Below are 23,135 nucleotides of genomic sequence, written 5' to 3'. Positions count from 1 at the left end.
AGGCTGGGAAAGGATGTGAAGGGTAAACAAAGGAGGAGGCTGCAATGCTTGCTAAGAAATGTACGCATTAACCTGCCCATGTAATTGTAACCCCTCTGTACAGTGTGTTCACAAAAAATAAAAATAAAAATTTAATTAAAAAAAAGAAAATGGCAGGAAACATAACACATCTTTCTATAATAATCTTAAACATTAATGGACTCAATTCCCCAATCAAAAGAAAAAGAACAGCAGAGTGGATCAAAAAAACAAGATCCATCCATTTGTTGTCTCCAAGAGACCCACCTCACAAAGATAAAAGCAAACTCTTTCATGCAAATGCACCCTGCAAGAAGACAGGAGTAGCCATATTGATAGCTGATAAAATACTTTTCATTAAAATCAGCACAAAGAGATAAAGAAGGTCATTACATAGTAATAAAGGGAATGATCCACACAGAGGAACTCACAGTTGTCAATATCTACACACCAAATAATGGAGCACCTAAATAAGTTACACAAATACTTTTGGACTTATAGAACAAGATAGAACTAAACACAATAATGGTGAGAGATTGTAATACCCTGCTCTCACAAAAGGTTGGGTCAACCAAACATAAGATAATCAAAGAAGCCTCTGAACTAAATGACAACATAACCAAAATAGACTTAAACAGAAATCTCCAGTTTTCTACCCAACAACAACCCAATTCACATTCTTCTCAGCAGCCCATGGAACATTCTCCAAAATAGACCATATCATGGTACACACAAAGAAACTAAACAAATACAAGAGGATTAGCATAATTCCTTGCATCCTATCTGACCACAGTGGAATCAAATTAGTTAATAACAAAGCATACTGCAGAAATCACTCAAGTACATGGAGACTGAATAACACAGTAGTGAATAACAACTGGGTCACAGAAGAAATTAAGGAAGAAATTAAGAAGTTCTTACAATTCAATGAAAATGAAAACAGATCCCAACAGAATTTCTGGGATACAGCAAAAGCAGTGCTGAGGGGAAAGTTCATAGCTAAACAAACCAATAATACACAATGAGATAGAGAAAGTAATCAGAAGTCTTTCAATAAGGAAAATCCCACGCCTAGATGGATTCACAGCTGAATTCTGTAAGACATTTAAAGATGAACTAATACCAATAGTTCTCAAGCATTTCCATGAAATAGAAGCAGAGAGAGCAATTCCAAATGCATTCTATGAAGCTAATATAACACTCATCCCCAAACCAGGTAAGGTCTCCCCCCCCCAAAAAAAGAGAACTATAAATCAATTTCTCTGATGAACATAGATGCAAAGCTCCTCAATAAAATATTAGTCAACATAATCCAGAAAAAATAAAAAATCATACATTATGACCAAATAGGCTTCATCCCATAGATGCAAAGCTATTAAATTTAACATACACAAATAAATATAATTCACCATGTCAACAGAGCCAAGGACAAGAACCACATGATCATCTCAATAGATGCAGAAAAAGCCTTTGATAAAATACAACATCCATTCATGTTAAAAGCTTTGGAGAAACTAGGACTAGAAGGAACATTTCTTAAAACAATAAGGGATATATTTGACAGACCAACAGCTAATATCATACTAAATGTGGAAAAACTAAAATGATTTGCCATAAAATCAGGAATAAGGCAAGGATTCCCACTTTCCTCACTCCCCTTCAGCATAGTTCTGGAATTCTTAGCCAGAGCAATAAGGCAAGAAAAGGACATTAAAGTGATCCACAAAAGGAAAGAAGAAATTAAACTATCCTTGTTTTCAGATGACATGATCTTATACTTATAGGACCCAAAAAGCTCCACTCCCAAACTCCTAGAGCTAATCAACTGCTTCGGCAAAGTAGCAGGATACAAAATTAACCCACAAAACTCAGTAGCCTTTCTGTGTGCCAACAGTGTACAAGAAAAAGGGAACTCATGAAAACAACCCTATTTACAATAGCCTCAAAATATAAAATATCTAAGAATTCACAAAGATGCTAAAGATCTTTATAGTGAAAACTATAAAAATCTAAAGAAAAATTAAAGAGGACTCCAGGAAATGGAAAGATTTTCCATGTTCATGAATAGGTAGAATCAATATTGTGAAAATGGCCATACTGCCAAAATTGATATACAAATTCAATGCAATCCCCATCAAAATCCCAATGCCATTATTTACTAAGATAGAGAAAACAATCCAAACATTCATATGTAACGATAAAAGACCTAGAATAGCAAAACAATCCTAGGCAATAAAAGTAATGCAGACAGCGTCACAATGCCAGATTTCAAACTAGTACAGAGCCATAATAACAACATAAACACCCAGCTTAGTATTGGCATAAAAAGACCCAAAGATCAATGGAACAGATTAGAAGACCCAAAAATAAAACCACATACTCACAGTCATCTGATATTGGACAAAGAAGCCAAAGACATACAGTGGGAAAAAACAGTCTCTTCAACAATTGGTGTTGGAAAAACTGGGCAGCCACATGCAGAAAACTAAGGATCCCTGCTTATAACCATGCACTAACATCAATTCAAAGTGGATCAAAGAACTCAATGTCAGACCTGAAACTCTGAAACTACTGCAAGAGAAAGTAGGAGAAACATTAGAACTTATAAGTACAGGCAGTAACTTCCTGAATAGACTCCCAGGAGCATAACAGATAGGACAGAGACTCGACAAATGGGAACTATATTAAAATAAAAAGGTTTTGCACAGCTAAGGACGTAGTTACTAAACTAGAAAGACAGCCAACCAATTGGGAAAAGATCTTTACCAGCAATACATCAGACAAAGGCCTAATATCCACTATATACAGGGAGCACAAGAAACTAATACCCCCAACCTTAATACACCAATTACTAAATGAGCAAGGAAGCTTAAAAGAGACTTCTCAGAAGAGGAAGAATGGGAAAGAAAAACTGAGGAAATGCTCATCATCCCTGGACATAAAGGAAATGCAAATTAAAACAAGCCTGAGATATCATTTTACCCAAGTTAGATTAGCCAACAGTTTACATTCAAACAACAACAAATGCTGGTAGGGATGTGGAGAAAAGGAAAGCCCTGCTGGTGGGAATGTAAACTAGTACAACCACTCTGGAAAGCAGTCTGGCGTTTCCTCAGAAAACTAAATGTAGACCTTCCCTAGGACCCACCCATATCACTCCTTGGCATCTACCCTGAACATCATGAGCCAGGAAAGACACTTACACATCCTGTTTCATTGCCACAATATTCATAATAGCCAAGATATGAAACAACCCAGATGACCCACAATTGATGAGTAGATCCAAAAAGTGTAGTACCTATATACAATAGAATTTTACACAGCCATTAGAAAGAATAAAATAATGTCATTTGCAGGAAGTGGATGGAACTAAAACAATCATGTTAAGTGAGGTAAGCCAAGATCAGAGAGACAAATGTGTATGATCTCCCTGATATACAAAAGTTAGATATGACAAATTACACAGAATTCTTAGATACTCACATTCAGTGAGACGAAAAGAGTATAGTCTTAGGAGAGAATCACAAAGGTGCAATATCCAAGTACCTGTTTGTATGTATATTAAAAAAAAAAGTCTTATGTACTTTCCTGCCTGGGCCAGCTTTGAATCGCAATCCTCAGATCTCAGTCTCTTGAGTAGTTAGGATTACAGGCATGGGCCATCAGTGCCCAGCCTTGTGCTAGAATTTTAGGTCAAGGCACCTAACAAAAAAATTCCAAGTCAAACTGTTCATATCTTTTCTATTCATGAGGCACAAAAATGATATTGATTCTTTTTTGATCCTTTTTTTGAGATGGGGATTTCACTATATTGTCCAGAAAGACCCTGAATTCCTAGGCTTGAGCAATCATTCTTTACATACTGCATATATTAAACAATGTTTTATGAAATTGTAAAATTATGTACACATGTAGGAAAATTTGCATGGAGTCAGTAGTAAACAAAGTTAATTTTTAATAAATATGCATTAGAAAATGGGTGTGGTAGCAAACACTTATAATCCCATTTACTTGGGAGGTGGAGGCAAGAGAATTAAGAGTTTAAGTTGCAGGGGCTGGGAAGGTGACTTGGCGGTCAAGTGCTTTCCTTGCATGCATGAGGCCCTGGGTTCAATTCCTCAGCACCACATAAGCAGAAAAAGCCAGAAGTAGTGCTGTGGCGGCCCAAGTGGTAGAGCGCTAGCCTTGAGCTGAAGAGCTGAGGGACAGTGCCCAGGCCCAGGGTTCAGGCCCCATGACCGACCAAAAAATAAAAATAAAAAAATAAGAGTTTAAGTTCTAGCCTGGAGAAAGTTAGAGAGAACCTCATCTGAAAAACAAAACAAGCCAAGTACCAGTGGCTTTTGCCTGTAAGCCTAGCTACTCAAGAAGGTGAGACCTAAGGCCTGTGGTTCAAAGCTAGCCCAGACAGAAAAGGTCACGAGACTCTTACCTAAAAGCAGAAAGTGAAGCTGTGACTCAAGTGGGAGAACAGTACCCATGAGCACAAAAGCTCAGGGACAGTGCCCAGATTTTGAGTTCAAGCCTCAGGACTGGCATGGTGACATGGATTAAGAAAGCTTCCCTAGCAATGTAAGGCCTTGAGTTTAATTCCCAGTACTTCAAAAATTTAGAAATAAAATATGCAGTGGACAAGTTGTATAATTATGTATCAATTTTGTGCTGATTATAAATGTAAGATTTAAGTATATTGATTTAAAATCCATCCTACAATCTTAAGTGTTTCTTCTGCACTGGCATATTACATAAATCTAAATATAAATTTACTATGTTAAACACTTTTATACACCAAGATTTATACATTCCTGAAAATACAAGCTAATATTTAAAGATTAATCAACTTAAACTAACAATTGCATTACTTACCAGATTTGTCTGTGTTGATAATGGATCCATCCCATGATGATCTCTTTACCTGATGGTCCATGCGGCTGGTTCTTTCCAGAGTACGATTGACAACAGCCTTATAACGTTCCTATTTAAAATAAAGAACAACACTTGGGGCTGGGAAGGTGGCTCAGTGGTAGAGCGCTTGCCTTGCATGCATGAGGCCTTGGGTTCGATTCCTCAGCACCACATAAGCAAAAAGAAAAAAAAGCCGGAAGTGGTGCTGTGGCTCAAGTGGTAGAGTGCTAGCCTTGAGCTGAAGAGCTGAGGGACAGCGCCCAGGCCCAGAGTTCAGGCCCCATGACCGGACCCAAAAAAAAAAAAAATAAAAAAATAATAAAATAAAATTGTTTAAAAAAAAAAGAGGCAAAGCATTGGGATCTAGCCTTAGTGTCTAGGCAATAAGACAACAACGAATATTTTTCTTGGGAGTACTCTAAGAGTACTTAGAGTAAACCCCAGACCACAGGTGCCCTAGATGCTATATCCTCAAGTCAGGGGTTATATTTCTGGATCTACAAGGCTTCTTCTTGAGGTTAGTAGACTTTACCAAAGTAGGGTAAAACCTCTAATGCTGAGAGAAAGGAAAAGAATAAAAGGCAGGAGAGTCAAGGTTGTTTCCTTTCTATAGAGGAAGAAAAGATAGACAAGGGTCAAGAAAATAAGCCTTTCAGACTTAAACAATACCTACAAGATACATCTGAAAATTACATACAGTTTCTTGCTCCAGTTTCAATTTCCTATTGAATTCTACGGACATTCGTCGTTGCTCATCTCGTTCTTTGTGTTCTTTCATTTGTTGTTGTTTGATTTCCAACCATTTTTCAAATTGGAGCTTAGCCTTTCGTTCTTTCTCGAGAAAATTCTTTTCAGTGTTGGCTGAAAGATTACAAATACATTTTCAAGGTGTAAAAACCAAGAAAGTAAGTTTTCCATTTTACACGTATAGAAGGAAACCAGGTCATTCTTTAAAAAAAAAAAAAAAAAAAGTAACTTATGTTTGTAATTAAAGATTTATGTAAGTAAGCAGAAGTGGTCAATAAAGAAGCATTTTTTCACTAAAAAATCCCCAATTAATCATGTCATTTTTTTTTTTTGCTAGTTTGGCTTGAGCTCAAGATCTACTACCTTTTTTGTTAGTTGTGGGGCTTGACCTCAGGGCCTGAGAGCTGTCTCTGACCTCTTTAACTGAAGGCTAATGCTTTACCAACTTTGAATCACAGCTCTACTTTCAGTTTTTTAATGGTTAGAGGTAAGAGTCTCATGGGACATTTTTTTGCCCAGGCTGGCTATGAACTGTGATCCTCAGATCTCAGCCTTCTGAGAAGCTAGGGTTACAGGTGTGAGCCACCAATGCCAGCCTCTGCTAGATTAATACACTATTTTAAAATACAAAAAGAAAACCCACATGTATAGAAGCTTCCTTCTTTAGGAAATTTCTTTCAGAATTTTCATATTACCGATTACCGATCATTCAGGTTTTACATTAATGAAGTTAATTGGTTTATCCAATCAGAGAAGTGCATGTCTTCCCATATGCAAACATTTCTTAAGCAAATCTTAGAATCTACATAGTTGTAAGATAGAATTTTTTATACCTTCTCCATCAAAGGAGGATTATTTATATTCCATTTGAATAAAGCTGAACTCTAGTTTTGCCAGCAGATTTAAAAGATCATAGAAGAAAGATAAATAATTGTCTTTATGCTTTACCAAAGATTATTTTGTCCTAATTTACCTAACACAGCAATCATAAAAAGACATTTTAAAAAATGTTCATTTTTAGTATAATTTTTACTGAAATCCCCTTTGGTTTGTTTCTACAAATGTTGAAGACATGTTAATGACTTAGTGTTAAATTTATTTAGTTATCTGATTTACTATGGATTTAATGAAATATATTTCTCTAAAAATAAAAATTACAATCTACCACATAGATTAGAAAAGCAATTAAAAACCAATTAAAAATAAATCTTTACATAAAATTTTGATCATTTTGACAAAGAAAAACATCTACAATATACCTTCAAATTGCTTGTTTATTTCTTCTCTCCGTTGTTTAGCCAACTTTTGTTTCACATCGTTTTTGAGAGGGATGACAGAAACCACTATAAAAAGAATAGGCATCAGCATGACATCATAATTTAGATACAACTATTTGACATCATAATATTACAGAATTTATACCAGGTTGTTTATGCGTTGATCAGAGACCTGAGGAAGAATAGATGTGAGTCTGGCAATGGTATTCCGAAATTCCCTAGCCACAGCAACTGAAATACAGAGAGATAAAGAGGGAAAGTATTAGCTATTAAGAATACAAATTAAAGCAGTGAAATGCAGGAAAGCAAGAAAATGGCAGAAACCACAACACATCTCTCTATAATAACCATAAACAACTAATGGACTCAATTCACCAGTCAAAAGGAAAAGAACTGGAGAGGGGATCAGAAAACAAGATCCATCCATTTGTTGTCTCCAAGAGACCCACCTCACAGCCAAAGATACAAACAAACTCGAATGAAGGGATGGAGGAAGATCTTCCGTGCGAAATGCTCCCAGCAAGGCAGGGGTCGCCAGTTTGATATCCGACAGAACAGACTTCTCTTTAAAATCAGTACAAAAAGACCAAGAAGGTCACTACATATTAGTACAGGGAACAATCCAAGAAGAGGAAATCACAATCATTAATTTGTATTCACCAAACAATGGAGCACCTAAATATGTTAAATATTCTCAGACTTACAAAACAAGATGGTCCCAAATACAATAGTAGAGGGGGACTTTAATATCCCACTCTCACCAAACCACTGGTCAACAAAACAGAGCATTAGCAAAGAAGTCTCTGAACTAAATGACATCATGTCCCAAATGGACAGTATTCCACCCAACCACAACCCAATACACATTCTTCTCAGCAGCCCTTGGAACTTTCATGAAAATGGATCATAGCATACTTTACACAAAGAATTTAAACAAATACAAGAGGACTGACATAATCCTTTGTCTTCTATCTGACCTAGTGGAATCAAACTAGTTCTCAATAACAAAGCATACTGCAGAAATTGCTCAAATACATGGAGGCTGAAGAGCACACTACTGAATAACACCTGGGTCACAGAACAAATTCAAGAAGTTCCTACAATTCAATGAAAATGAAAATACATTACAATGGAACCTCTGGGACATAGTAAAAGCAGTGCTGAAGGGCATGTTCTTTGCTCTGAGTGTACAAATCAAGAAAAGAGAAGCAGCTCAAGTCAATAATCTCATGACATAACTAAAACTGTTAAAAAAAAAAAAACAAGGAAAAAGTGAACCTAAAGTTACTGGATGCAGTGAGATAACCAAGATAAGGGCAGAAACTAACGAGACAGAGAGTTTAAAAAGCTATAAATAAAATTAATGAAGCAAAAAACTGTTTAAAAAATCAATAAAATTCACAGACCCCTAGAAAGATTAACAAAAAAGAAGAGAGGAGACCAAATCTATAAGATCAGGGATGTCACAAGAAAAATTACAAGAAACATCCAAGACATCCAAATGATCATAAAGAACTATTTCTAGAATCTGTACTCACTAAAGAAGGAAAACCTAGCAGAAATGGATGAATTTCTAGAGAAATACAAATTACCCAAACTTCACCAACAAGATATAAATCAACTAAGCAAGCCAATAACTTCCATTGGAAGCAATCAGAAGTCTTCCAATAAGGAAAAGCCCAGGCACAGACTGATTCAACATGGAATTTTATAAGACATTTAAGGAAGAACTAATACACATACTCAAGATCTTCCATGAAATAAAAGCAGAGGGAGTAATCTAAAACTCATTCTATGAAGCCAATATCACACTCTTCTCATACGAAGCAAAGATCCAACAAAAAAGAGAACTACAGACCAATCTCTCTTATAAACATAGATTCAAAGCTCCTCAATAAAATTTTAGCCAGCAGAATCCAGAAACATATAAAAAAATCATATATTATGGCCAAGTAGGCTTCATCCCAATTGCAAAGCTGGTTTAACATATGTAAATCAATAAATGTAATTCATCACATCAACAGAGACAAGGTCAAGAACCACATGATTATCTTTATTGATGCAGAACAGACTATTGACAAAATACAACACCCTTTCATGTTAAAAGCTCTGAAAAAAACAAGAATCAAAGGAACATTCATTAAAACAATAAAAGACACAGATGACAGACCAATAGCCAATATCATACTAAGTGGAGAAAAACTAAAACCAATTCCCCTAAAATCATGAACAAGGCATGCATGCCCACTCTTTCCACACTTCTTCAGTATAGTTCTGGAATCCTTAGCCAGAGCAATAGGGCAAGAAAAGGACACTAAAGGGATTCACATAGGGAAAAAAGAAATTAAACTATCCCTTATTTGCAGATGACATGATCTTATACCTAAACGACCCCCAAAACTCCAGTCCCAAACTCCAAGAACTAATAAACCATTTCAGCAAAGTAGCAGGATACAAAATTAACCCACAAAAATCAGTTGCCTTTCTGTACACCAACAATGTATAAGCAGAAAGGGAAATAAGGAAAACAACCTCATTCCAATAATCTCAAAAAAATCTAGGAATTAACCTATCCAGTAATATAAAGGACCAATTTAGTGAAAAGTATAAAAGTCTAAAGAAAGAAATTAAGGAGGACACCATGAAATAGAAAGACCTTCCACGTTCATGGATAGGTAAAATCAATATTGTAAAAATGGCCATAATGTCAAAAATGACATACATATTCAATGTTATTTCCATCAACATCCCAATGCCATTCTTTACTGAAATAGATAAAACAATTCAAAAATTGATATGGAACAACAAAAGACTTATAATAGCCAAAGCAATTCTAGGCAAAAGAAACAATGCAGGAGCTATCACAATACCAGATTTCAAGCTCTACTATAGAGCCATGTTAACAAAAACAGCTTGGTATTGGCACATAAAACCACATATTTACAGTCAGTTGATATTCAACAAAGGAGCCAAAGACATACAGTGAAAAAAAAAAACAACAACAGCCTCTTTAACTACTAGTGCTGGGAACACTGGGTAACCACATGTAGAAAACTAAAAGCGGATCCCAGGCTGGGTGCCGGTGGCTCACGCCTGTAATCCTAGCTACTCAGGAGGCTGAGATCTGAGGATCAAGGCTCAAAGCCAGCCCGGGCAGGAAAGTCTGTGAGATCCTTATCTCCAATAAACCACCAGAAAACTGGAAGTGGCGCTGTAGCTCAAGTGGTAGAGCACTAGCCTTGAGCTGAAGAGCTGAGGGACAGCACCCAGGCCCAGAGTTCAAGGCCCACGACCAACCAAAAAAAAAAAAAAAGTGGACCCCAGCCTGTCACTATGAACTAACAGCAACTCAAAATGGATTAAAGACCTCAATATCAAACCTGAAAATTTGAAACTACTGCAGGACAGAGTAGGAGAAACACTAGAACTTATAGGCACAGGCAGGAACGTCCTGAATAGAGTCCCAGGGTCACAACAAATTGGAGAGAGACTCGACAAATGGGCCTACCTTAAAATAAAAAGTTTCTGCACAGCTAAAGACATTGCTACCAAACTAGAAAGACAGCTAACTATTTTGGCAAAGATCTTAACCAGCAATGTATCATACAAAGGCTTAATATCCACTATATACAGGGAGTTCAAGAAACTAATCCCTCCCAAATCTAACAAACCAATCATTAAATGGGCAAGGGAGCTAAAGAGAGACTTCTCAGAAGAAGAGGTTAAAATGGCAAAAAAAAAAAAAAAACCATGAGGAAATGTTCATCATCCCTGACTGTAAAGGAAATGCAAATGAAAACAACACTGAGATACCACCTTACCCCAGTCAGAATGGCCCACATCCTCAAGTCAGCCAATGACAAATGCTGGCGGGGGTTGTGGGGAAAAAGGAACCCTGCTGTTGGGAATGGACACTAATACAACCACTTTGGAAAGCAGTCTGGAGGTACTCAGAAAGCTAAAAATAAACCTCTCCTATGACACAGCCATACCACTCTTAGGCATCTACCCTGAACAACAGGAATCAATATACAAAGACACATGCACCTCCATGTTCATTGCTGCACTGTTTACAATAGCCAAGATAAGGAAACAACCCAGATGCCCCACTACAGATGAATAGATTAAAAAATTGTGGTACCTATATGCAATGTAATATTACACAACCATTAGAAAGATAAAATAATGGCATTCGCAGGGAGATTGATGGAACTAGAACAAATCATGTTGAGCGAAGTAAGCCAAGATCAGAGAGACAAACAGCACATGTTCTCCCTGACAATGTGGATGTTACAATTAAATTGCAGTGAGATATGACAAAGTGAAACAGGACTCAAGTTACCCATACACAGTGAGACCAAAAGAGGATAGTCTCAAGACAATAGCAAAAAAATTGCACTACCCAAGCACTTCTTCATTTGTATATAAAATAATAGGCATACTGAAAAGAACCCCAAAGATAGGAAATGAAGGACCTCTTCTTAATTTGTCCTATTAGTAGATGACTCTGATTCTTTACCTCATATATGGTGTTTACACGTGTACATCTGAGGGAAGGTGGGAGCCGAGCACAGAATCAGAGGAAAGCGGGTAAAAAAAATACAGCAGAAGGGCCCATCAGCTACAATGGACATTGATGAAAGTGAACTAAGCAACTCAAGGACAATTGTGGGAGGGAGGGAATGAGAGAGAAAGAGGGAACAGCTGATAATAAGCAAAAGGAAAGAAACTTTACAAATCGCTTGATTTGTAAATAAATTGTTTTAATGTTAAAGGTCATACAGTTCATAAGCAATGTAGACTAAGATAATGATGACTATCATTGTGAAGATTAAAAGTGTTTGTGATTTTGAAATAAATAATAAAGAAAAATTAAAAAAAGAATACAGCTGGGTGCCAGTGGCTCACGCCTGTAATCCTAACTACTCAAGAGGCTGAGATCTGAGGTACATGGTTCAAAGCCAGCCTAGGCAGGAAGTCCTTGAGACTCTTATCTACAGAAAACCAGAAGTGGTGCTGTGGCTCAACTGGTAGAGCGCTAGCCTTGAGCTGAAGAGCACAGAGACAGTGCCCGAACACAGAGTTCAAGCCCCACGACCAACCAAAAAAATAATATTACAAACACCTAATACAGGCCACAGCCAAATTAATATTTAATGAAAGGATCAGATCACTTGTATAAGGTAAAATCATGACTGATTACTCTGTCAACAAAAAAAATGACATATTGAGTAGCTATGATGTTCAGCAATGTGGTAATAAGGAATTAAGAAGCTGTGCCCCAAGTGGTAGAGTGCCTGACAAGTGTGATTCCTTGAGTTCAAACCCCAAAACCGCTCCCCAAAATATTAAAAAGTGTTTCCTATAGATGTTCTAAAGTATCTGTGGACATGAAGGCAATTAGAATTGCTAGTGATAGTGGAGTATAAGCCTGTGGATAAGTAGTATTGGGGGGGGAGGGGTAATAAGTAGCTTTCCAGTAAGAATTAGAAAAAGTAGCTGGTGAGTAAACAGGTAAGCCAGACTCAAAGAAACATAGGTCCCATGGTTTACCTTATCTGCAATAATTAGTATGTCTAGGACAAGCAGAAGAAGTCAAAAGCTATGTACCATATAACCTGATGCTAAGCGAAATGAACCCCAAGATAGGGACACAAGAGATTTTATCTTTCTTGTTCTTTTTAATGTACTTAAAATGTACTGTGTGATGTTTTTTGTTTCTTTGTATGTTCTTCCCCCATGGTATAACCCCTGTTTTCACTGTATTTGATTCTAGTGTCCTGCATCTTTTTTTTCTTTCTTTTTTTATTGTGAAAATACTGAACAGACAGGTTACAATTACATGGACAAGATAATGAGTACATTTCTTATCAAGCATTGTAGCCTCCTCCTTTGTTTCCCCTTCCCATCACTTCCCATCCTCCCCCTGCCCCCCCAATCCCCCCCCACCAAAGTTGTAAAGTTTGTTTTCAACATAACAACTTGTATATCTCATTGTTGCAATGGGTCCACCTGTATCCCTATTTAAACGATTTGTTTTTCCCCTTCCCCTCCACAAATTATACCGACATCAAATACAGCGAAAGCAGGGGTAATACCGTGGGGGAGGGACATACAAAGCAACAAAGAAATCATCTTATAAATGTGTTAGAAACAATTGCATGAAAGAAAAAGTGTCCTGCATCTTGTATATACATTTTTCTAATTTGAGAGGGGAAGGGAAATAACAAAATGCTGAAATAAGGATGCAGAATGACCCATTGCAACAATGAGATGTACAAGACACTATGTTGAAAACTAACTTTACAACTTTGCAGAGTGGGGGGAAGGGAGGTGGGGGAGGTGGGGAGGATGGTAGGGGAAAAACAAAGGAGGGCGTAACAATGCTCCATAGGAAATGGACTCTACCTTGCTCATATAACTGTAAACCCTCTGTACAGTATCTTTACAATAAAAATATATATTCAAAAAATAAAATAAAATAAAATTTGGGAAACTAAAAAAAGTTTTGATACCATTTAGGAATTTAGAAAGATAGAGTTAAGAATGTATGCATCTGAACTGACAAGTGAGACTGGGACAAATATTAAAGACTAAATAAATTACTTCCATCAATTACTTCAGCTCTTTATGCTGATTACAAACCACTTACCTAAGTCGCTTTAAAACCATTTTGTACTCTTTTTTTCTGCGTTTCTATTGCTGGCAATTGAACCCAGGAGCTCCAGTAGGGTATGTTCATTGTGTACATCTCCCACTGAATTCCATCTTTTCCCATGACAAAAACAAATGTCAAGCAAACAAGTATGGATGATACAAAATGCTAATACATGTTTGTGTAAAAGGCAAAAAAGTAATTAGGATAACATTGAGGGTAATGTGTAAGATTAGTAAACCACAATTTGAGGCAAAGAAAGAAAAACTAGAGGAGGGTTATTGTATGGGATCTTCGAACCTTTTAATTCCATGTGTACTCACAGCTAATAACCCCCCACACAAGGAAGGAGATGGAGGAGAATATTAAAAATTGTTTTACGGGGCTGGGAAGGTGGCAGAGCACTTGCCTTGTATACATGAGGCCCTGGGTTTGATTCCTCAGCACCACAAAAGCAGAAAAATCTGGAAGTAGTGCTATGGCTCAAGTGGTAGAGCACTACCCTTGAGCTGAAGAGCTCAGGGACAGCGCCCAGGCCCAGAGTTCAGACCCATGACCAGCAAAAAAATAAAAAAAAGTTTTATCCTTGTATATACAGGACATTTACTCCTATTATACTGCATACAAGTATATATATGAAAAAAAGAATAGTTAAGGTGGACAATGAAAATAATTAGGGGATATATCTTTGTAGTTAGAGAATGAATCACCTAGGCTGTCAGTGTGGCTTTAGTGTTAAGAGTGCTTGCCCAGCATGCATGAAGCCCTGGGTTTGATTCCTCAGTACAAACCACATAAGACAGAAAAAGCTGGAAAGTGACACTGTGGCCCAAATGGTAGAGTGCTAGCCTTGGGCAAAAGAAGCTCAGAGACAGTGCCCAGGCCCTGAGTTCAAATCCCAGGATTGTCACAAAAATGAAACACTGTGGGACTGGGCATGTGGCTCAAGTGGTAGTGTTAGCCTTGAGCAAAAGCAGCTCAGGGACAGTGCCATGGCCCTAAGTTCAAATCCCAAGACTGGCACAAAAATGAAACACTGTGGGACTGGGCATATGGCTTAGTGGTACAGTGCTTGCCTAGTATGCATGAAGCCCTGGGTTTGATTCCTCAGTACCATATACACACAAAAAGCCAGAAGTGTCGCTGTGGCTCAAGTGGTAGAGTACTAGCTTTGAGCAAAAGAAGCTCAGGGCCCTAAGTTCAAGCCTCAGGACTGGCAAAAAAAAAAAAAAGGAATCACCTCTGAAATACTAGTTGCCACCCACTAAGGCTATGTGGGATCTTACAATATACCTTTAGGGTGACATCACAATTGTTGCCATAGTGGCCCTCAGTTGAAAAAAGAAAGTGCTTTTTTTGGTGTTAAGGACCTAATAACTTAGATAAGCTATATCCTGGCTAAATTTGAAGATTAGATTCTTTTTAGTCCCTTTAATAATTCTACTATTGTAGTTTTGTGGACTACAGATACCTTTAGAAATTGAACAATTATTAACCAAAAAATTAACAACAAAGATTTACACATTAGAATGATTTGTAGAAACAGAATTAACAAAGTTGTATTAACAAAATTTGTATTAACAATTTTGAACAATTCAACAATTACGTATTAACAAAAACATTGATAATATATACACATACACACATCCTTCAATAATGTGCCTTTAGTATTATCTTGCCAGGAGATTAAAGTGTGTACATTTATTACATTTAGTGATGTGAATGTCCTCATTTGGCCATGGCAGGGGTATCCCTAAGGCATGGCATGCGGTAGACCCTAGGTTTGAAAGTCCCTTTCCATTCAGCGGTGCCCATTAGCTCCTACCAGCCCCTCTCAAGGAGGTTTGGCTCTAGGCTTTAAAGAAACTTCAGCCTTAGCAAAGACAATGCAAAGTCACTGAGTGGCCATTTTCCCTTCCATCTCTTTGGTATCTCAGGGAGTTTTGGAGGGGATGAAGTAGGGCCCCAAAGGTTGAGGTAACTCCAAAGAAAAGCTGATTGTATATTCCATAACCTTGGAGTTCCCTAGGGCTCAGGGACCCTAGAAACCCCACCTCCCACTATCTTCCTCTACTCTACCCACACCTCTAGGAACCACTGGCTTACTCACCTTCGGGTTCTCGAAGATCTTTTAAGGATGTGTTGCCGTTGTCGCTGGTGGTGGCTGCGGCTGAGGGGTCAGCTGTGGTTGGATTTGTGCTGGGACCCGCCACTGCTGGTGCTGGTGTTACTCCTGGTGGTGTAGGACGCAGGTGAGGTGGCTGTGCCTTACCCTGGGGCTGGATTGGTGAGTTCCCCGGTGGTGCAGCACTTGATGAACTAGTGCTCTGCCGCCTGGGTTTATATTTAGGCATGGCTCTGATGGTAGTAGAGCCAGCCACCTCTGGCTCACCAGCCGCCCAGCGACTAACTGAAGAAATTCTCATGTAACCACGCCTTTACCCTTGTTGCGTTCTGGGCGCCAACCAATCAGCAGCCTGCTTGAGTTCCTACGTATTTCCTCCTTTACTTCAATGGCCGGCCCGTAACCACAGTAACCTTCTGACTTCCGGTCCCTTGCCCCAGTTAAGATACTTACCTAGTGCCTCCTGATACTTTCGTATTATCCATTTACTGTGTTTGAAATACGACATAAATAAAAGCCCACATTGTGGTAAAAGGGATGGAAAGGACATAACTGTTGTAGGGGTCTCAGGGCCTCAACCTGAGTGGAGACTTGCTCGTGTACTTTGGGTACAAAATTTGACATTTGTATGACTCAAAATTCACTGAAAAAACACTTAAAAGGAATCTTTTAGTGGTACAAGAGGATTTCAAATTCAACATATCAATTTAGAAATACAGTATCTTGATCAGTGTCACTCCTTCCATCATTCTCCTTCTGTCCCCATCCTCTCAGGTTACCTGGTTCCAGTTTCACCCATGTACATTGAATATTATAATCGTATTTGGGTATTTCTTGGCCTTTAAAGTGAAGGACAGCCTTATTGCCATTAACTTCTGTAGATTTGGGGAGAAGCCATTTAAGGTTTCAGAGAAGTGTTCTAGATCCGTGGAGACTAAACACATTAAATGTAATATATAACCTAGAGCCTGGATTTAAATATAGGCATTCTTAGGCATTCACTATAAACACTTGGGAAGCATTGGATATGAAGGATGAGAGAATGATGTTGTACTCTTGTAGGAAAATGTTTTTTTTTTTTTTAAAGAAAATGTCCTTGTTCTTAAGAAATAAATGCTGAATAATTTAGGAGTGAAGCCTCATAATATCTGAAACACTATCTAGTCTGAGAGGTGGGGAGAACAGATAAATAGCACATGATATTTAAAGCGTACATTGTTATGTTGAGTTCATTTTATTATTCCTTCAACTATTCAATAGGTATAGGTTTACCTCTTTATTTTTTGTCAGTTGTACAGTTTGAACTCAGGGCTTAGGCACTGTCCCTGAGCTCTTTTGCTCAAGGATAGTACTCTAGCACTATGAGCCACAGTGCTACTTCCAGTTTTCTGGTGGTTAATTGGACATAAGAGTCTCATGGCCTTTCCTGCTTAGGCTGGCTTTGATCCATGATCTTCACATCTCAGTCTCCCGAGTTTCATAGGTTTGAACCACCAGCACCCAGTTAGGTTTAATTTTTTTAATCTCCAAAATTTGCCTTCAGTTTAATTGTAAACACTAACACTTTGAAAGATAAAATTTGATCAGAAATTATATATGAAAAGGCGCCCTATATAACCTTTACAGTGTTTTTAGAGGCTCTTAAGTCCTTAAGTCTACCAGGGATATGATACATGTAGGGAAGATAAGACATCCACAAATAATTAAAATCATATGAAAGGATCCAGGTGAGTAATTAAAATATGTTCTTAGAGGTCCATGGGATGAGAAGGCAGTTCTGTTTGGAGTGTAAGGCCTTCAGAAAAGAACTGGCACTTCTTCTGGATCTGAGGTGGGGACTGAGGGATTGCCTCTAAGCTATAGTCTTAATTTTAGCCCATATGCATTACTGGTAAGATGAGCCTACCAATGATTAGATCTCCCTAATTTTATTAAATAATCAGAGAATCTAGCTTTTGATGTGCAATGTCTTATTTTCAAATGATGATAATTTTTAAGGTTTTTCAAAACATTATGCAGGGAAAATAGTATTATTAACTATCTGAATTATCTAATACTATTAACATTTTCTAATCGTCTATTATTTAATGTTTGAAAACTCATACAAAGTCTCTATTTTAACAGATATGTCTTTTAGGCCTCTTTTAATCTATAGCCTTTTGTTGGCTCTAGATCCTTCATTGATATGAAACTTAGGACTCATCTTTTCAGCCAACAGGTAAGTCATTCAATTATACTTTACTATGTGCCCATTCTGTACCTAGTAAAGAGATGAAGAGACTGGAAAAGAAGTCTTACCTTCCAGGTCCACAAGTCTTATTGGCTGCAAATAATGATTATTATGAAATGCTTAGAAGTTTCCTTAGGGCTACAGCAGCTCCCTAAGAAGCTCCCACCACAAAATCTATATATTTTTCAGAGAAATACTGGAGCTGAAAGCTGTCAGATTGGGAGGAGTACTGTTTATCTGGTAGACAAAACAGACTCACAGCTTTGAAAGGATTCTGGCAGTTACTTTCCAGAATTTTTCCTTCTCCTTACTCTTCCCCTCTCCAGCTCTGCTCCTCTTCCAGTATTTGGAAAGCATGTGGTCCTGGTGAGCAGAAGAGAAGTGTAATTCTCTCCAACTTGGTTATTCCTACCCTCATTGTGACACCCACATTGTCATCATGGGTCTAGAAATGGTTAAATCTTTTATTAAACAGTGAAGATTAGAAAATAAAACATATACATTCAGAGAATTTCCCCAAGGCCAACAGATTCACATTTAAACTGCTACAACTTCAGCACTACAGTATATACAGTTGCAAGATACCAAGAACACGGTGGCTCTTTCTTTCCCTCCTAAGTGTCTGTGGGCTTAATCCATCTCACACACAGTTCAGACAGGGTTCAGGTTTCTTCTTTTTCCCCTTTCTTTTCTCACTCTTGCCCTGCATATGCTGTAACTTGGCTATGATGCACAGGAACAGTGATGATTCATTCTGGATTCTTTTCTTCTCTTTTCTTTTTCCTTTCTTTTTTTGCCAAATCGACTCACATTTTCCTTCCTTTCCCCAAACCTACGTTTTCTTGCCTCCTGTGGTACCGTCTTACCTTTGAGTCTTGCTATTTCTCACTTAGGTGATGCTGACTTTCTCAGCTCTGGAATTCTCACAGCAACTACATTACACACCCTTATCCCTAACTGAGCCTATGGCACCCCACCTTCCCTTTGCACAGATGACCAGTCTGCCCTGTGCCATCTCACTTTAGGGAGCATCTGCCCTTCCTGGGAGGAGGTGCTGATTCTCACTGCTGGAGTTCACCAGGCTGGAAACAGCCAAGTTCACACCTGAGGAAGAAGAGGCCATGAAGGACATCTCCTTCCAAGCTGGAAAGTTATATCTCAGAGAAGAAAGATGTGGCAGCACTGACAATCTGCTTAGAGTAGTGCAGAAGTCTTGCATATCTCCTTTTAACTAGCAAGAGCTGCCATTTATCGAGTGACTCATTGGTAAGCCTGAGTGCTCTAGAGGTCTGTCAAGAACTCCCTCTTGTAATCCTCACCACAACTTTGTGAGTGAGCTTCTGTTTTCATCCTTATATCACAGATGAAGAAACAGGCACAGAGGAATAACTTTGCCCAAGCATAACACAGAAGTGTGATGCCCAGGGCTCAAGTCCACATGTATCTGCCTTCAGGGCTTATGGGGACTCTCAGTTTCTCAGTTGATAAGACTTTTTAATTCCTTTTAATTCCATGATCCAGTTAACAGTCTGGCTACCAAATTCATTCCAAATTGTACTTTCTACTAGGTGAGGCCTTACTACAAATCTCAACCCAAGAATCAGTATAGATGTCTCTGAAACCTTTGATGGAACTGACTTTTAAACTATTTAGTAAGAAACCACTGAAATTGTAAGTTTAGTTTTCATTGAACTCTCTTGTATTGGGTGGGGGCGAAACGTCGCTCAGAGAATACATGTTAAGTGGAAGCATATCACATTTATCGCACTGTTTATCCTACTAGGAATATTGGTTGAATGAATGAAAGAGTATTAAAAACCTCCCTGGATACAGAAGAAGGAAAAAATAAAAATATTTTGGATGGCAACTGGGATTTGAAAAGGCCTACACTGAAAATTATTAAAGGGCAATCAAATGTCCTCATTTTCTCCTTGATTTCAAATAAAGTAGAACAAATATGAATTGTGGCTTTTCATTCACAAAACAGCCCTGCAGTAAGAGGAAAGTTTATAGAATGTCAGAAGGGCCTAAAATATTAAAGAATTTCCTTTGAAGATACTTTGAGATTCTAATAGAGATAAAAATTAGAGCCACAGGGGCTGGGAAGGTGGCTCAGTGGTAAAGTGCTTGCCTTGCATGCATGAGGCCCTGGGTTCGATTCCTCAGCACCACATAAGCAGAAAAAGTTGGAAGTGGCTCTGTGGCTAAAGTGGTAGAGAGATAGACTTGAGCTGAAGAGCTGAGGAAAAAATGGAGCCACGTGCCAGTGATTTATGCCTATAATCCTAGCTACTCAGGAGGCTGAGATCTGAGGATCTCAATGCAAAGCCAGCCCCGGCAGGAGAGCATGTGAAAAAGCCAAAAGTGGCGCTGTGGCTCAAATGGTAGAGCTCTAGCCTTGAGTAAAGGATGCTTAGGGACAGTGTCCAGGCCCTTAGTTCAAGCCCCAGGACCAGCACAAAAAAAGGGAAAACAGTAAAATTCAGGTGGGAGAAAATGAGAAGAGAGAAATCAGAATGGTTTAAGACACAGATTGCTAGGCTCTATTCTCCGAGATGGTGCTTATACGTCATTATTCCCATAACATACTTCTAAAGAAGGGAATTGATAAAGGTCTAGTATCATACTGATTATGTCAGAATACTTAATACCATTACACTTGATATGCAAATTAGATATGCAAATACATATGTATTTTCATATACATCATAGATTATATATTTGTAATATATATCTGTATATACATAATATGTATGTGTATAAAAATGTAGAACAGGCTGAAGATTTGACCTAGTGTACGTCAAAAGCCAAGACATCACTGTGACATTACTACAGTGAATGTCACAAGGTAGGTATGAGTATCAAAATACTCAGGATAGATGCAGAGATGATGGATAGCATCTTGTATTGTATCCTGATTTCCTGTGGCAGCATCTGATACAAAACACATCCCACAGCCAAGTGCTGGTGGCTTAGGAGGTTGAGATCTGAGGATCACAGTTTGAAGCCAGCCTGGACAGGAAAGTCTGTGAGATTCTTGTCTCCAATTAAATCTGAGGAAAAGTCAGAAGTGGCACTGTGGCTCAAGTGGTAGAGCACTAGTCTTGTGCAAAAGGAACTCAAGGACAGCACCCAGGTCCAGAGTTCGAGCTTCAGGATGGGCAAAAACAAACAAGCCAAAACTCCACACATCACAAATGGTTTTCTTTCTTTTTCCCCTACATAATACAGTGTCAACTCAAACTCAACTACATTTTCAAACTTTAGAAATGAGTTGGTCAAGTGACCAAGTGGAAAGGGAGGTATCCACAATCACACACAAAAAGTAAATGGCGAGCCAGTGGCTCACACCTGTAGTTCTAGTTACTCAGAAGGCTGAGATCAAAGGATCACAGTTTGAAGCCCAGGCAGGAGGGCCCACAAAACTCTTATCTCCAATTAACCACCAACCCCCTACTCCTTGGCAGAAATGGAACTGTGGCTCAAGTGCTAGAGTGCTAGTCTTGAAAACAAAAACTCCATAACAGTACCAAGGACCTGAGTTCAAATCTCAAGACAGGCACCCCACCCCCCCAAAAAAGAGCAAAAGGTGAAGCTAACTCCTTTCCTATCTCTCCTATGAATCGTAATAAAGGTTTCCTAGGGAATTGGAGTCAATTGGGAAGTTGAATCAAAGGGCAGTTTAGTCTTCTAATCCTGTCTAGGTTCAGAGACAGAAGCTGACTGAAGTTCCCATTGCTGTGGCTTCACTCTCCTGACATCAGATATAATGCTCTTTCTTTTACATATGCATGCAAAAGGCTTACAAAAATGTCTTTTGGAAGGAACATAAAATGAGCATTGCTGACCCAGTTATGGGAACCATTGAACAACCCAGCTAGACTCTGATGAAACCAAAAGAAACATAGGAGAAAATGAAAGATGATCCAATGTCGAGAAAGGGAGACCATTCAGCAAGCCAAAGATTTTGTAAAACTAGATAGCCCTTTCCTGCTGCTGTGGTCTTATTGCTCACTGCCCCCTCTCAGATAATCACCTTGACCCAGAAGTCTCTCTTTCAGTTTTCACGCTTCCCATTTCCCACAGGTGGGAGTCAAAGTTGTTATAATCTGACTCAGGAGCTTTTCAGAAGATGAAGGAGCTAGTAGGAGGGAAGGTGGCTAAAAACTGCCTGGCAGCTGAGACCAAGGGCTGAGGTGGAAAGAGGGAAGATGGATGAACCCTAGTGTCTGTGCAAGGCTTCGTGGAAGAAATGATTCTCCATGAGATTGCTGTCAACTGGATAATATTTTCTTTTTTTGTTGGTCGTGGGGCTTGAATTCAGGGCCTGGGCGCTGTCCCTCAGCTCTTCGGGTCAAGGCTAGCCCTCTACTAATTGAGCCACAGCACCACTCCTGTTTTCTGGTTTATTGGAAATAAGAGTCTCATGGACTTTCCTGCCCGGGCTGGCTTTGAACCACAATCCTCAGATCTCAGCCTCCTGAGTAGCTAGGATTACAGGCGTGAGCCACTGGTTCCCAGCTTTGGTTAAGATTTGTTTGAGGCAGGGTGTTGTGATGCTGTCTAGGCTGGTCTCAATTTCCTGGGCTCATGTATTCTTCCTGCCTGAGTCTCCCATGGTCAGCTCAGTGCTGTGTGTATGGTTTATATTCAATACATTTTTGTTGGTGATGATGACATTTGCTATTATGCCTTGGGATAATTCATTCAGTGAAAACAGACCCAGGAACAAGTGTGCAGTCAATTGGAACGAACAGTTCTTTTTTTCTCTCTTTCCTTTGCCTGGAGAGGAGTGGGTGGGCCCAATTCTGTTTCTTTGGAATATGTGTACACTGGCAGAGTGTGGATGAGGCCCACTTAAGAAGGAAGGTGTGAAAAATACAGCACTGACTTCAATTCTGGTTCTATAGAAATATTTGGATAGCTTTCTTGGTGATGTTTTCATGATTTAAAATGACCCAGTGTGTATGCTTGACAGGAACAGAGGCCACAGCATGCCTGACATATGCTTTTTTTCCCCATGGCCATATGTTTTGTTTATATCTGAGTCCCCAGCCTGCTGGGAAATAATTGGGTAAGGCAGCACTTGGAGGAACCTCTGTCAGTTGGTCTCATGATATTTTCGTAGCCTATGGTATTCATACATCCTCCACTATGAGCTGGAACTTGACCCTGTGC

General features: G+C 38.7%; 1 protein-coding gene across 3 annotated transcripts in view; it reads right to left on the bottom strand.

Annotated features, from left to right (window-relative positions):
- The window catches only part of Map7d3 (MAP7 domain containing 3), a 40,389-nt gene extending 24,420 nt beyond the window's left edge, over window positions 1-15,969 (bottom strand). For all 3 annotated transcript variants that reach the window (XM_070038906.1, XM_070038907.1, XM_070038908.1), the window contains exons 1-4: window positions 15,713-15,969; window positions 6,930-7,013; window positions 5,621-5,784; window positions 4,885-4,993 (exon numbers count right to left, since the gene is read on the bottom strand). In XM_070038906.1, the coding sequence (XP_069895007.1) occupies window positions 4,885-4,993; window positions 5,621-5,784; window positions 6,930-7,013; window positions 15,713-15,956 (601 nt within the window). In that variant the 5' untranslated portion in view covers window positions 15,957-15,969. The remainder of the gene's footprint in view (window positions 1-4,884; window positions 4,994-5,620; window positions 5,785-6,929; window positions 7,014-15,712) is intronic.
- Between the last annotated feature and the right edge of the window lie 7,166 nt (window positions 15,970-23,135).

This window comes from Dipodomys merriami, unplaced genomic scaffold, assembly GCF_024711535.1.
Source record: "Dipodomys merriami isolate MVZ:Mamm:240054 unplaced genomic scaffold, mDipMer1.0.p SCAF_3, whole genome shotgun sequence".
Taxonomy (NCBI): domain Eukaryota; kingdom Metazoa; phylum Chordata; class Mammalia; order Rodentia; family Heteromyidae; genus Dipodomys; species Dipodomys merriami.
This window is presented reverse-complemented; position numbering and strand designations above follow the sequence as displayed.